At 39.4% G+C, this 17344-nt stretch overlaps 1 protein-coding gene across 2 annotated transcripts in view; it reads left to right on the forward strand.

Moving 5' to 3' along the window:
* Positions 1–17344, forward strand: part of SLC2A13 (solute carrier family 2 member 13) — a 96082-nt gene that overhangs the window by 38667 nt on the left and 40071 nt on the right. For both annotated transcript variants that reach the window (XM_083366287.1, XM_083366288.1), the window contains exons 4-6: positions 2005–2113; positions 12946–13109; positions 14919–15039. In XM_083366287.1, coding sequence (XP_083222413.1) covers positions 2005–2113; positions 12946–13109; positions 14919–15039 — 394 coding nt within the window. The remainder of the gene's footprint in view (positions 1–2004; positions 2114–12945; positions 13110–14918; positions 15040–17344) is intronic.

Here is a 17344-nt window from a genome sequence, read left to right on the forward strand (position 1 = left end):
CTGTTGTAAGTCGAAGTCCACCTGTAGTAAGAATATAACAGTATTGCTAACTGGAAGATTTCCTGGAATTTCACTGCAGAAGGAATGAAAATTAAAGATGTGGCTTTTCCCACCAGCAGCGCCAAGAGTTGTGATGAATTTACCCGGAGCGAAATGTCTGGAGGTTTTCTAGTGTAACCAGAAGAACAGTGAGGGCAAATGCTATAAAGACTCTCGTAATAAACTGAGTAATAACATCAAAGGCTCTGCTGTCCTCTGCAGAGTGCTTTCATGCCGAAGTCAGTATCCAAGGCGTTATGCTTCATAGCAACACAGCTTTAAGAGAATAAACATTTTGGAACACAAGATGCTGTCCTTGCAAGGACCCACCTCGGCTGAGCCACTCATGAAAGCAGAATTCTTATTAAAACAGGCATTGTCTCCAAAAGTGACAGCAAGGAAATCTGGGGAAAGTCCCGCTTGAACGGTGTAAGTTTAAACCAGCAATATTCCTCTTCCCACCACAGTCGTAATGTCCATTTGAAATCCAGCCGATCCACAGGCGGCAAACGATGTGCGGGCAACTGGCACGCTTGGCGCCCATCTCAAGGTCTTCTCCAGTTTCGCTTCTCCGTAACCGTCTCCCCGATAAGGGGGAATACGTTCCTTTCTCGAGTGGAGAGGCAGGAGAAAGCGAAAAGTAGAAAGCAAAAGTTATCCCAAGCGAAAGTACTTATTACACACACACACACACACACACCACACCACACCACACCACACCACACCACACAGCAGAATGGCAGGCCCCAAACGAGCACATATGCTGGGAAAACAATAAGGATTTGGGGACCTGACAATCCGCCTACTTTAAAAAGATACGATGACCCGGTTCCTTTAAAAATATACAAACTTCCAAAGCATTAATAGTCCTCTGCAAAACAACAACCAAAAAAGTCTTTTTTTTTAATCCCATTTATATCCCGCCCTTCTCCGAAGACTCAGGGCGGCTTACAATCTAAAGCACAAATCAATGTGCTTAGAAATAGCCTTCATTCTATGTATATGCCTGCTTATTAGGGCTTTTGCCCCCCCCAAGTGGCATTATTACAAAGTCAGCTTAATTGCCCCCAACAATCTGGGTCCTCATTTTACCTACCTCGGAAGGATGGAAGGCTGAGTCAACCTTGAGCCTGGTGGGACTCGAACCTGCACTAATTGCAGGCAGCTGGTGTTACTTAAGGAGGCATTAGCCCACTGCTCCACCAAGGCTCTGTACTTTTTGCAAAGTACATTGTTGTGAGCAAAACATTCCTTGAGAAAGCTTGGCGGTTATATTTTTATTTTATTTTATTTATTATTTTGTATTATTATCTATATAAAATAATATGTATCGTGATTATATGGCACTGCCTATATATCTACGTATAGATATACAGATGTATGGATACACAACAACAACAAAAATCTTTTTCCAAAGTACATTGTTGTGAGCAAAACATTCCTTGAGAAAGCTTGGTGGTTATTTTATTTTATTTTATTTATTATTTTGTGTTATTATTTATATAAAATAATATGTATCATGATTGTATAGGACTGCCTCTATATCTATGTATAGATATACAGATGTATGGATATACAGGTAGCTCTCGACTTACAATGTGGTCATTTAGCGACCGCTCAAAGTTACGACAGCACTGAAGAATAGTGACAGGTTTTTTTCACGAGACTGTTTCGGCAAACGCTCGGCATATTTGTGATGGTTGCAGCGTCCCTTTTGCGCCCTTCCGACGAGCAAAGTCAACGGGGAAGTCAGATTGATTTAACAAATACGTTATTAATTTAACAGCTGCAATGGTTCACTTAACAACTGTCTCCCTTAGCAATGGAAATTTTGAGCTCAGTTATGATCATAAGTCAAGGACTACCTATGCTAAGGATGCATGCTATCAAAAGAATTATATGCAGGAGATCCAGGGCGAAAACCCCTAAATGAATTAAAACTTTTTTTCTTTCTTTCTTTTGAAGTTGGGCCGGTGATCTACAGAATGCTGAGCTATCCACCAACTCGAAGACAATTGATCGTGGGTTGTGGTTTGCAAATGTTCCAGCAGCTGGCAGGTATTAATACAGTCATGTATGTATCATTCAACTTTTTAAAAAAGCTTATTGTCAGTTTACGAGACGAAAAAAAAACCATGGTTAAAACGGTTTCACAGTGCAAAGTACCGAAACGTAAAATTAATTAGCCTTTCAGTATAATGTGCGTATGACTCTTTGCTTTGGCTTCAACCTTTTCAACCTTTGTTCCAGATCGGTTGAAGGCGTTCATAGCCAGCAGGGAAGGAAAAAGGTCTGAACGTGAATGAGCATTAATGTTTCTACATTAATGCAACATAATGTAAAGCCCAAGGCCAGATGTGCCTTTTACCTTAACAAAAAATGTTCTTTCCCAGCTTTCTGCGGCAACAGCTGGGCCTCTTGCAAATGAGAATAACGGAATAACAGAGTCGGAAGGGACCTTGGAGGTCTTCTAGTCCAACCCCCTTCCTCATGCAGGAAACACTACTCCAGGGGTAGGCAACCTCGGCTCTTCTATGACTCATGGACTTCAACTCCCAGAATTCCTGAGTCAGCGCTCTTTTATGACTCATGGACTTCAACTCCCAGAATTCCTGAGTCAGCGCTCTTTTATGACTCATGGACTTCAACTCCCAGAATTCCTGAGTCAGCGCTCTTTTATGACTCATGGACTTCAACTCCCAGAATTCCTGAGTCAGCGCTCTTTTATGACTCATGGACTTCAACTCCCAGAATTCCTGAGTCAGCGCTCTTTTATGACTCATGGACTTCAACTCCCAGAATTCCTGAGTCAGCGCTCTTTTATGACTCATGGACTTCAACTCCCAGAATTCCTGAGTCAGCATAGCTGACTCAGGAATTCTGGGAGTTGAAGTCCATGAGTCATAAAAGAGCTGAGGTTGCCTACCCCTACACTACCCCATTCCCAGATGAATGGCTGTCCCAACTGGTGAATTGAATGTCGGTGTCGTGATCTTTTTCTCTTTTTTTTCCCCCTCTCCAGATTTAGGGAAATCGTGACGCCTGTTCATAATTTCACCATTTCTCTAATATATTCATTTCTGTAACACTCCACATCCTTTGAAGAAAACTATAAAGGTTCAGGAGAAATGGAAGAAATGGAAGCAAACTTTAGGAGAAATGGTTGGGTTTCTGAGAAGGACCAGAATAAGTAATAGTAATAATAATAATAATAATAATAATAATAATAATAATAATAATAATAATAATAATAATAATAATAGTAATAGTAATAAATAATAATAATAATAATAATAATAATAATAATAATAATAATAATAATAATAATAATAAAAGGCAAGCGGTGCAGAACATCACTGAAAGAAGTGACTTTGGACCATTTTTCACACTTAACAACCGTTGCAGCATCCCCACGGTCACATGACCTAAATTTGGATGCTTGTCCACTGGCTCACATTCGTGACGGTCGCAGTGTCCCGAGATCACGTGATTCAGTTAACGGCAAAAAAAGGTCGTAAAATTCACATCTCACTTAGCAACAGAAATTTGGGGTTCAGTTGTGGTCATAAGTCGAGGACTACCCGTACAGGTGAGTCATGTACAGATGTATAAACCTCTAGCCATCAGGAATTGGGACATTTCTTACCTGACCACTGCTTTGGGATCGATTATTTTATTGTGTAAAATTCCTTTATACACTGACATCTTCAGCTTTCACCCAAAACGATTCTGAGAAACGACAGGTTGCAACAACACAAGGTGCCTATCCTCGACTTACGTCCACTGTTGAGCCCAGAATTTAGGTTGCTAAGCGAGAATTTAGGTTGTTGAGTGAGTTTTGTCCCATTTTACAACTTCCCTTCCCACATTCGTGGCAAGTGAATCGCCGCAGTTGTTACATTAGGAACACGGTTGTTTTTTGTCTGTCTGTCTCTTTGGGGTTGAATTCCTTTTGCTGTGAAGGAATTCTTACCCGGGAGTTCTCGACTTACGACCGCCATTCAGCTCAAAACACCTGGTTGGCAAGTGAGGCATTTGTTAAGTGAGTTTTGCCCCATTTTACGAGCTTCCTTGCCACAGTTTGCCAAATGAATCGCCGCAGTTGTTAAGTTAGCAACACAGTTGTTAAGGGAATCTGGCTTCCCCCTGTTGACTTGGCTCGTCAGAAGGTCGTAAAATGGGATCACAGGAACCCGGGACGCTGCAACCGTCACAAATAAGAGCCAATTACCAAGCACCTGAATTTTGATCACATGACCCCCAGGGATACTACTACAGCAGTCGTCAGTGTGAAAAAATCACGTCACTTTTTTCAGCGCTGTCGTAACATTGGTCACTAAACGAATCTGTAAGTCAAGGACTACCTGTAATTTTTTTTTAATTGAAAAGTTTTTCAGTACATTTTATCTTTAACAAAACAACCTCTCCCAACCCACCTCCCCTTCCCAACCCAACCCAATGGAATGGAATGGAATGGAATGGAATTGGAATAGAATAGAATAGAATAGAATAGAATAGAATAGAATAGAATAGAATAGAATAGAATAGAATAGAATAGAATAGAATAGAATAGAATAGAATAGAATAGAATAGAATAGAATAGAAATATAGAAAGTGAATAGAATAGAATAGAATAGAATAGAATAGAATAGAATAGAATAGAATAGAATAGAATGGAATAGAATAGAATAGAATAGAATAGAATAGAATAGAATAGAATAGAATAGAATAGAATAGAATAGAATAGAATAGAATAATAGAATAGAATAGAATAGAATAATAGAATAGAATAGAATAGAATAATAGAATAGAATAGAATAGAATAGAATAGAATAGAATAGAATAATAGAATAGGATAGGATAGGATAGAATAGAATAGAATAGAATAGAATAGAATAGAATAGAATAGAATAGAATAATAGAATAGAATAGAATAGAATAATAGAATAGAATAGAATAGAATAGAATAATAGAATAGAATAGAATAGAATAGAATAGAATAGAATAGAATAGAATAGAATAGAAAATATGGAATGGAATAGAATGGAGTAGAATACAAATAGAATAGAATAGAATAGAATAGAATAGAATAGAATAATAGAATAGAATAGAATAGAATAGAATAGAATAGAATAATAGAATAGAATAGAATAGAATAGAATAGAATAGAATAATAGAATAGAATAGAATAGAATAGAATAGAATAGAATAATAGAATAGAATAGAATAGAATAGAATAGAATAGAATAGAAAATATGGAATGGAATAGAATGGAGTAGAATACAAATAGAATAGAATAGAATAGAATAGAATAGAATAGAATAGAATAGAATAGAATAGAAGAATAGAAAATATGGAATGGAATAGAATGGAGTAGAATACGAATAGAATAGAATAGAATAGAATAGAATAGAATAGAAAATATGGAATGGAATAGAATGGAGTAGAATACAAATAATAGAATAGAATAGAATAGAATAGAATAGAATAGAATAGAATAGAATAGAATAGAATAGAAAATATGGAATGGAATAGAATGGAGTAGAATACAAATAAAATAGAAAATATGGAATGGAATAGAATGGAGTAGAATACAAATAGAATAGAATAGAAAATATGGAATGGAATAGAATGGAGTAGAATAAGAATAGAATAGCATTAGAATAGAATAGAATTAGAATAGAATAGAATAGAATAGAAAATATGGAATGGAATAGAATGGAGTAGAATACAAATAGACTAGACTAGAATAGAATAGAATAGAATAGAATAGAAAATATGGAATGGAATAGAATAGAGTAGAATAGAAATTTAGACTAGACTAGAATAGAATAGAATAGAATGTGGAGAGTGGGGAATTGAAGTAAGTCCTCCTTTAACGATGGAACATAAATTTTCCACTTTTTCCCCCAATGTTTTTTTTTTTAGGATAAGCCAGGTGAATCAATCAGAATAGAGCTGGGAGGGACCTTGGAGGCCTTCTAGTCCAGCCCCCTGCTGAAGCAGGAGAACCTATACACCATTTCAGACAAGGGTCTCTCCTGTCTCTTCTTAAAAACCCTCCAGTTGATGGAGCGCCCACGATTTCCGAAGGCAAAGCTGTTCCGCTGGTTAAAATTCAGAGAATAAAATAACAGCCAGGTGACTCAACGCCGATCTGAGATAGACCTTTTCCATTAAGGCTGCCTGCTTCTTTTTATCTTTGTGGGTGATGGATTCGTGTCGTGCTCTAATGGGAGTTTGGCTATCCAGACCTGCCGCTTTTCTCACCCGTAAAAAACCTGTTTTCACATTCTCAAAATAAAGGCGAAGAAAGCCACTAAGCAGGAGACCTGCTGGCCTATTGCCGAGGTAATAGACGCGGCGACTCATTAACGCGCAAGGCGTGCGTTCTGTTCCGCAGGACAAGCTTCCAACTTAACTTACAAAAAAAAAAACCCACGTAAACGACCCTCTCTGTCTTATCCTGTTTGATCGTTCCCAAAGCTGCCTACGAGAACGAAGTAGTTCTCTCCCCCACGTAGCTTTTTTTCCCCCTCCCTACTTAATAGATTTTAAATTTGGGCAGAGAAAGTACCGTATTTTTCTGTCTTATAAGAGGCACCCTTGTGTAAGGCGCTCTGGCGTGCGGGTTTTCCCGCGCTGATCAGCTGTTCGGCGCTCCGCAAGTTTGGCCAGCCCGACGATCTTGTCCACTCCCGTTAGTGGCAAGCCTGCAGGGGCTTGACCCCTGCACCAGGCAGCATGACAACCCACACAGGCATGCCCGGGGCTGCGGAGGTTGTCATTATTTTTCCCTGTATTAAGACGCACCTGATTTTTGAACGGGGTGTTTGCAGGAAAAAATAGCATCTGATACATGCACAAATATGGTAATAACTGGATTCGTAACATTAGTTATTACCAAGGCAACCAGATGAAATCAAACGCTATCATCAGTTAGCAGGAGAAGAAGCTGAAATAACTGTATCCCCAGATATTTAACCTTTTTAACTATCTGCAATTTTGTCTTTTCTGACATTTGTTGGGGGGGGGGCTTATCTGTAAGGTTTTTAAACGATTACTTTAGTTTTTTTCTCTATTTATTTCCAGTCCTGCCGTTTCTCCATACTGTTCTATCTTTCCCAATAGTTTAGGAATCATCTCCAACGGTTCTTCTAATCTAAAATAAACACCAAATTATTAGCAAATGCTTGTGATTTATATAGTTCACCTTTTGTTTCTCATCCTTTAATTTCTGTATCTTGTCTAATACGGCTGTTCAAAACTTCCAAAGTGAAAATGAGTAACAGCAGAGATAGTGGACATCCTTGCCTTGTGCCTTTCCTTATCTCAAAGTTCTCCGTATAGTCTCCATTCACAATCTCTTTTGCTGTTCGTTTATTTGTCCGTCGTTTTTATCACGTTTATCAAATTCTGTCCAAAGTTAATTATTGGTAATTGTTGAATCATAAATTGCCAGGAAACATTTATCAAACCAGATGAACCAGGTGAAATCAAATGCTATCATCAGTTGCCGGCAGATAGCAGAAGAAGCTGAAATATGATATATATTGGTGGAACAGTGGGCTAATGCCTCCTTAAGTAACACCAGCTGCCTGCAATTAGTGCAGGTTCGCATCCCACCAGGCTCAAGGTTGACTCAGCCTTCCATCCTTCCGAGGTAGGTAAAATGAGGACCCAGATTGTTGGGGGCAATTAAGCTGACTTTGTAATAATGCCGCTTGGTGTGTGTGAAAGCCCTAATAAGCAGGCATATACATAGAATGAAGGCTACTGCTAAGCTTGTAAGCCGCCCTGAGTCTTCGGAGAAGGGCGGGATATAAATGGAATTAAAATAAATAAATAAAATTATATATATATATATATATATATATATATATATATATATATATATATATATATATATATATATATATATATATATATATATATATATATATATATATAAAAAGGCTATATATATATAGCCTTTTGCTGTATCCCCGTACCGGCTGATATAATGCTGATATAATGCACTTTTGAACAAGTTGCTCTTTGCCTTGTCTGGTATTAAACGAGAGCAATACAGGTAGTCCTCGACTTACGGCCACAATTGAGCCCAAAATTTCTGTTGCTAAGCGAGATATTTCTTAAGTGAATTTTGCCCCATTTTACGACCTTTTTTGCCACCGTTGTTAAGTGGATCATTGCAGCTGTTAAGTTAATAACACGGTTATTGAGTTATTCTGGCTTCCCCCCCCCCCCCCCCGTTGACTTGGCTTGACAGAAGATCACAAAAGGGATCACGTGACCCCCCCTGGACACTGAGACGTCATAAATAAGAGTCAGTTGCCAAGTGTCTGACATTTGATCACGTGACCGTGGGAATGGTGTGTGTGTGTGTGTGTGTGTGTGTGTGTGTGTGTGTGTGTGTGTGAAAAATGGTTGTAAGTTACATTGATGTGGCAGCAGTCATGAAAAATGGTCATAAGGCCCCTTTTTCGATGCCACCGTGGCTAAATGAATGGTTGTCAATCCGGGAGTAGCTGCACAGGGGTTACAACAAATTGTCGTAAGTCGAGGACTATCTGTATAAACTTCTAGCCATCTGGAATTTGTAACATTTCTTTCCTCCTGACTACTTTAGAATCGATTTGTTTTATTCACTGTTTGGGTGTGTTTGTCCTTAAAGATTTATTTATTTATTTTTCTTTCAAGATTTCTTTTAGCAGATTTCTTGCTTGATTTTTTTTTTTGTGAAAAGTACACATACGGAAGGAAGAATGCAATTCCGGTTATATGAGTAAGATACCTAGAAATAGATTGTAGTATACAATACAGTAGGGTGGTTTGATTTTTTTGCTTTTGTTTTGTTTTGTTTTGTTTTGTTTTGTTAGAAAAATACACTGATTTGGAATGATATTTTTCTTCCTAGCTATGCTGGCTGAGGAATTCTGGGAGTTGAAGTCCACAAGTCTTAAAAGTTGTCAAAGTTGCAGACCCCTGGTTTAGATAATAGATTTTCTGGTAGTTGTTTATTATTATTATCATTCATCATCATCATCATCATCATCATCATCATCATCATCATCATCATTATTATTATTATTATTATTATTATTATTATTATTATTATTATTATTATTATTATTATTATTATTACTGTTGCGCTCTTTTCCTGAATGCAGTAGGGGATTTGCGTAGCTGCTGCTGCTGTGTCATCTGGTTGTTTGGAAAATGTTTTGGAATAAGTGCCTGAAATCTGTTTGCTTTTTTTAATCTCTTAGTCTTATGAGTCTGCAGACAAGATCGTCTTTTTTTTTTTTTTTAAATCTCCGTGGAACAACTTGGAGGGGAAAAAAACATGCTTTATAAAAGCAAGGAAGAAAAGAGTAATCAGAATCAACAACTAAGAAATTGTATGTTTAGGTTATAAATCTCGTTCACCCAGCTTTAATGATTATGACCTTAAGCATTCATCAAAGGAGGCCCTGTTAAAAAATGTGTCTCTGTGGTGCTTCCCACTGCTTATTCTATTCAGCCTCTCACTGGTTTGTGAGGTCTCTCCGGCACTCATCTGCTACCTTCATTTAGCTGGTTTGTTTTTTTCCTCCTCCTGTGAGGATGAATCCAATTGTGTTCAATCCTGGCTGTTATTATTATGGATCTTCGTCATCGATTTTTTCCCCTCAGGCATACTTAAAAACAGGGTTTTCTCGTACTTTTATCTATGAACCAGGAGAACATGGCCTGTTTAGATAATGCATTTTCCATCTTGTCTGTCCTGAATTTTGTTTCCTGATTCTTCTCCTTTATATTTAGTCACATTACATAGTCGTAGGTAGCTTGCATTTATCCGCTAAATCCATCCATCCATCCATCCATCCATTATTTATCTTTTATTATCTATCTACCATCTATCTACCCATCTGTCTATCGATCTATCATTTATTATCTACCTATATTTATTATTTACCTACCTACCTTATCTGTCTGTCTACCTACCCTATCTATCTATCTATCTCTATCTATCTATCTATCTATCTATCTATCTATCTATCTATCTATCTATCTATCCATCCATCTATCTATCTTACTCACCCACCCACCCATCTATCTTCTATCTATCTATCTATCTATCTATCTATCTATCTATCTACTCACCCACCCACCCACCCACCCATCTATCATCTATCTATCTATCTATCTATCTATCTATCTATCTATCTATCTATCTATCTATCTATCATCTATCTATCCATTATCATTTATTATTTAATGTATCTATATTATCTATCATCTCTTGCTATCATTTATTATCTATATTTGTTATCATCTCTACGTATTTATCCTGTCTGTCTGTCCATCCATCCATCATCTATCATTTATTTTTTGTCTATCGTTTCTACCTGTCATGCTGACTGAGGAATTATAGGAGTTGAAGTTCACAAATCTTGAAGTTGCCAAGGTTGGACACCCCCTGACCTGAGATATTTCTAAATGCAAGAGGGGTTTTTTTTTCCTCTCGTGCTGGACCACTCCTCAAATGCCATGAGCATTGTCTCGATCACTTGGCTGATGTCATTCGGCGTGCTGCTTCCTATTTTCAATCTCTATTTTTAAACTCTTCCTTTAGTTTACTGTAGCCCATTATTAAGGCGTGCCATCCAATCAACATGGTACGTAAACATTGGAAAGAATTTGAAGTGTCATCATAGGTTGGTAATATCTGTTATTTTTAGTTTTGCATCTCAAAAGAGAAAACATCTTTAGTAGAGCGGTTAACTGTTCAGGGATTGATCGTGGCTAACAATAACTCAAAACATATTATTAGGTTGGATAGAATTGGAGACAATGAAACATAGTGACTGTGTTTCCATATATAGAGACATTTACTTGCGTTTTACATTTTGGAAATGCTATTGGCTGAAAGCTGGTTGCATGTTGGACTGTACTGAGTAATTGGATAGCCACAAACAAGCTATCTAATCGACTAGAAATACTAAATCTGTGAACGATAATCCCCCAGGGTGAATAACTTCTATTTTCCAGGGTAACTACTACAGCAGGCTTAAACCAGTCTTGTGACAAAAAGATATATTTGAGAAAATGGATGAAAAAAATGGATGGATGGATATATTCAGGACTTCAAGAGAACTTTCATGGCTGATGTAAGATAGTGAAAATTATTGATGGATGGATGGATGGATGGAAACATGGATGGGTGGATGGAAACATGGATGGATGGATGGATGGATGGATGGATGGGTGTATGGAAACATGGATGGATGGATGGATGGATGGAAACGATGGATGGATGGATGGATGGATGGATGGATGGATAGATAGATGGAAACACGGATGGGTGGGTGGGTGGATGGAAACGGAAGGATGGATGGAAACATGGATGGATGGATGGATGGATGGATGGATGGATGGATGGGTGGGTGGATGGAAACATGGATGGATGGATGGATGGATGGGTGTATGGAAACATGAATGGATGGATGGAAACATGGATGGATGGATGGATGGATGGATGGATAGATAGATGGAAACACGGATGGGTGGGTGGGTGGATGGAAACGGAAGGATGGATGGAAACGGATGGATGGATGGATGGATGAAAACATGGATGGGTGTATGGAAACATGGATGGATGGATGGAAACAATGGATGGATGGAAACATGGATGGGTGGATGGAAACGATGGATGGATTGGTGGATGGATGGATGGATAGATAGATGGAAACGGATGGATGGGTGGGTGGATGGAAACGGAAGGATGGATGGAAACATGGATGGATGGATGGATGGATGGATGGGTGTATGGAAACATGGATGGGTATATGGAAACGGATGGATGGATGGATGGAAACATGGATGGATGGATGGATGGATGGATGGATGGATGGGTGGGTGTATGGAAACATGGATGGGTATATGGAAACGGATGGATGGATGGAAACGATGGATGGATGGATGGATGGATGGGTGTATGGAAATATGGATGGGTATATGGAAACGGATGGATGGATGGATGGAAACATGGATGGATGGATGGAAATGATGGATGGATGGATGGAAACGATGGATGGATGGAAACATGGATGGGTGGATGGAAACGATGGATGGATCGGTGGATGGATGGATGGATAGATAGATGGAAACACGGATGGATGGGTGGGTGGATGGAAACGGATGGATGGATGGATGGAAACAATGGATAGATGGATGGATGGATGGATGGATGGATGGATGGATGGATGGATGGAAACATGGATGGATGGACGGAAACATGGATGGGTGGATGGGTGTATGGAAACGGAAGGATGGATGGAAACATGGATGGATGGATGGACAGAAACGTGGATGGGTGGATGGAAACCTGGATGGATGGAAAGATAGATAGCCATAAATTTGAAATAAATAAAAATTATAAACAAATCAATCAACCAATGAATCCCCCTACTTCAGTGGTTATTGCCACCTAAGTAAGAACTCATTCCATTGATCTATTGAATACTTCAGAGCGGTTTAATTCGGATGCTGTTTTCCGAAATGCCTTTAAATGTAGGGAAGGAAAGAAATCACATTTTGCACAACTACACTGTGCCTTTTTCCTCCTGTCTCTCCGAAGATCTATTTCCAGTGTTACGCTCACTAATTGCTTGAAATAATACAGTACAACGGATGCCGAGCGATACACTTTAGGCATTCGTCCATAGCCTTCCAAGGAGCAAATTTATCGTGTCTTTTCCAATCAAGGTATCCGATAGATAGACTGTCATATTCGTGTCACTGAGAAGTTCCTGAGAAGGGACCGTTTTGTCTATCGCTCTCCATAACAAAAGACCAATCTGTCACCTCGCCCTTGTCCAAATCAGTGAACGTACTTCACAGGTAAGGTTGTTTGTCTTCCAGGTACTACAGTGCAACCATTATGCAGATGTCCGGGGTCCGAGACGACCGGCTCGCCATCTGGCTTGCTGCCGTGACAGCCTTCACTAACTTCCTTTTCACCCTTGTGGGAGTCTGGCTGGTAGAAAAAGTGGGCCGGCGCAAACTTACCCTGGGAAGCTTAGCAGGTATGTCCGCGCCCACTAAAAATGGACGGGAACCAACGGAAGCGCGCTTGAAAATAGACCTGTCGCGATTTGGTCTAGTGCTTAAGGCTCCAGGTTCGAAAGCTTGGCCCAATCACCAGGAGACGGGGAGTTCTAGTTCTGCCTAGGCCATGAAAGCCCGCGGGGTGACCTTGGGCTAGTCACCAGGAGATGGAGAGTTCTAGTCCTGCCTATGAAAACTGACTGACTTTGGGCCAGTCACCAGGAGATGGGGAGTTCTAGTCCTGCCTTAGCCATGAAACCCAGCTGGGTGACCCTGGGCCAGTCACCAGGAGATCTAGTCCAGCCTATGAAAACTGAGTGACTTTGGGCCAGTCACCAGGAGATGGAGAGTTCTAGTCCTGCCTTAGCCATGAAAGCCAACTGGGTGACTTTGGGCCTGTCACTCTCTCTCAGCCCAGCCCACCTCACAAGGTTGTTGTGGGAAAGACAGGAGGAGGAAGGTGGTTGGATATATTTGCTGTCTGAAGGCATTTATAAAAATAATGCAAGCGGGATATTAGATAGATCAGTGGTTGCCAACCTTTACTAAATGCTGCACCCCTAGAATGCTTCTCATATATTCCTGCAACCCTTACAAAAGTTTGAAATAACGGCAATGATTTATGCATATGCAGTATAATTTTGAAAAACCCCTGGAATATTGTCTTTGCACCCCTAGGGGGTGTCAGCACACCTGGTTGGGAACCCCTGAGATAGGTAGGTAGGTAGACAGACAGACAGACAGATAGATAGATACACAGACACACAGACAAGACACGATAGAGTGATAGACATAGATGATAGTTTGATGGATAGACGGGTGATAAACACAGTGATAGATGATAGACAGATGATAGATTGATAGACATAGACAGACAGATGATAGACACAGATAGATGATAGAGATGATAGATGATAGACAGATGATAGATTGATAGACACGATAAATAGACACATGATAGATAGAGATGATAGATAGATGATAGATTGATAGATGATAGATGCATTGATAGATGATACAGATGATAGATGATTGATAGAAACGATAAATGGACACAGATAGATGATAGACAGAGATGATAGATGATAGACAGATGATAGATTGATAGATAATAGATGGATTGATAGATGATACAGATGATAGATGATAGATAGACAGTGATAGATAGACAGACAGATGATAGATTGATAGAGATGATAGACAGATAGATGATAGACACAGATAGATGATAGAGATGATAGGTGATAGATAGACAGATGATAGATGATAGATGATAGATAGACTGATAGATGATTGATAGACAGAGATGATAGATAGGCATAGATGATAAATAGACAGACAGATAGATGATAGATAGACAGACAGACAGAGAGACAGATAGATAGCCAGCCTAAATGAAGTGACTTATGACCGTTTTTCACAACTGCTGCAGCATCCCCACGGTCATGTGATCAAAATTCAGAGGCTTGGCAACTGACTTATATTTATGACGGTCGCGGTGTCCCGGGGGAATCACCTGATCCCCTTTTGCGACCTTCTGACAAGCAAAGTCAACGGGGGAAACCAGATTCACTTAACAACCGCGTTACTAACTGAATCACTGCAGCAATGCGCTTAGCAGCAGCGGCAAAGAAGGCCATAAAATGGGGCAAAACTCACTTAACAAATGTTTCACTTAGCAACAGAAACGTTGGCCTCAATTGTGGTCGTAGGTCAAGGACTGCCTGTGTATGTGTGAATTCTGTATTCTGCAATGCAGCTGTTTATTTGCTTTTTTTTTTTAATAGGCACTACTGTGGCCCTGCTTGTGTTAGCGCTGGGTTTTCTGCTCTCAGCTCAAGCTTCACCACAAGTTACTCTTAGCCCTGAGAGCCCAGCGGGCCAAAACTCCACTTGCACAAAATACAGGTAAGTAGCTTTGACTGGCTCCTTAAACCTTTGAGGTTTATGCAGCTGTTCTCAAATAAAAACACAGGATAATGAGTTGTTCGCATTAGTTAAGAATGTACAATTAGCCAAGCATTTCAAGTTCACAATTCACCAAGGACTAATTGTTCTCTCGAAGTGATGAGTCCTGGAACAGCATCGATATCTCTTTGAATATCAGTTGGTACTATTTTAACTATTAGAAAAATATGTCCTAATTATTTTTCTTTTTTTTTATTAAAGAGTTTTACAAAAACAAAATTTTACAATATATCCCCAAATCCCTCCCACCCCAAACCCCCCCACTTCCCCCCCCCACTTCCCAGAGCTAAATACAGGATTATAGTTACAATAATCATATTCTAAATAAAAATTATGCATAATATACAATTAACCAAATTCATAATGCGCTTTAACTCTCTTTTAACATAACTACAAACAACATACCAATAACAATATCCCACTAAAATCTACTCATAAGCTAAATGGTACTTTTTAGTCCCATATTTGTTTTGAATATAATTTATCCATCTCCTCCAAACTGAAATATATCTTTCCTGTGAATGATCCTTCAGATAAGCAGAAATCTTAGACATTTCTGCTAGATTTGAAACTTTAAACACCCATTCTTCTACAGTGGGCAAACTATCCTTCTTCCAATATTGTCCCACCAGTAACCGTGCTGCCGTTATCATGTTCAACATCAAGTTAGTTTCTTTAACATTACAATCTACAACAATACCCAATAGAAACAATTGCGGGGAAAACTTTATCTTTCTCTTAAAAATCTTTTGAATGTTCCACCAAATTTTAATCCAAAAAGCTTTTATATTTCTACAAGTCCACCACATGTGAAAATAGGTAGCTTCTAAACTACCACACCTCCAACATTTAGACTGTAGAATAGGATACATGTTGGACAATTTCTTGGGATGCAGATGCCATCTATAAAACATTTTATAAAAAAATTTCTCTTAGATTTTGAGCCTGGGTATATGTCCTAACAGGGACGCGGTGGCTCAGTGGGTTAGGACGCTGAGCTTGTCGATCAGAAGGTCGGCAGTTTGGCGGGTCGAATCCCGAGTGCCGCGTAGCAGAGTGAGCGCCTGTTACTCGTCCCATCTTCTGCCAACCTAGCAGTTCGAAAGCACATAAAAATGCAAGTAGAAAAATAGGGACCACTACGGTGGGAAGGTAACAGCGTTCCGGGCGCCTTTGGCGTCTAGTCATGCCGGCCACATGACCACGGAGACGTCCTCGGAGAAGCGCTGGCTCTTCAGCTTTGAAACGGAGATGAGCACCGGCCCCTAGAGTCGGAAACAACTAGCACGCATGTGCGGGGGAACCTTTACCTTTACACAAAGAAGAGGGGGGGGGTCAACTTATTTTCCAAAGCACCAGAAGGCAGGACAAAGAAACAATGGTTGGAAACTGATCAAGGAGAGAAGCAACCTGGAATTAAGGAGAAACCCTAATAGTGAGGACAGTTAACTAGTGGAACCACCTGCCTCCAGAAGTTGTGTGTGCTCCATCACTGGAGGTTTTTAAGAAGAGACTGGACAGTCATTTGTCTGAAATGGTATAGGGTCTCCTGCCTGACCAGGGGGTTGGATTAGAAGACCTCCAAGGCCCCTTCCAACTTTGTCATTCTGAGTTCCAAAAACATAACAGTATTTTCTAATGAAACACTTATGGTTAAAAATGGAAGGAATTGATCCAGAGATGATCAGAAGAAACCTTAAAATGCATGCTCGAGCTATTTTTCCTTGCTCTAATCAACATGTAATTAAAATTTGATTGGGAAGTTCATGCTGTTGAGCTGAAGGACGACTTGAGAATAAATCCTGAAATTAGCTAAGCGGTAAAAGCAGCTTTGGGGTTGCTGCACTTAACCTAGCTTTTAGCATGTTTCTCTTTATTAAATCTCCAATTTAATTTAGAAGGCTGGAAGGTAGCAGGCTGTCGACGCAGAAAGAGAGCTTACGCGTCTGAGGTTTTAGAAATAAAATACGAAACACCCTGTTTAGGATGAAAAAGATGGTAGTTTTTTTCTGCATATCCTTCCGTTCAAAGAAATTTAGATCAGAAAGTAATCACAGCATGGATAAAAAATTCATGTGCTTTAGACCAGTTCAGAAACACTGCAAATGCTGCATCATCCAGAAGGTCCCAAAAGATTTGAAATACCAGCTGCGCGAAGACAAGAGACGGAAAGCTTTTTAAATTAAAGAAAGCTAAGTGATTGCGATCGTTGTTTTCTAAGAGACTGGATGGATTCCCATAACTT

This window comes from Vipera ursinii (assembly GCF_947247035.1).
Source record: "Vipera ursinii genome assembly, chromosome: 6".
NCBI classification, from domain to species: Eukaryota; Metazoa; Chordata; class Lepidosauria; order Squamata; family Viperidae; genus Vipera; species Vipera ursinii.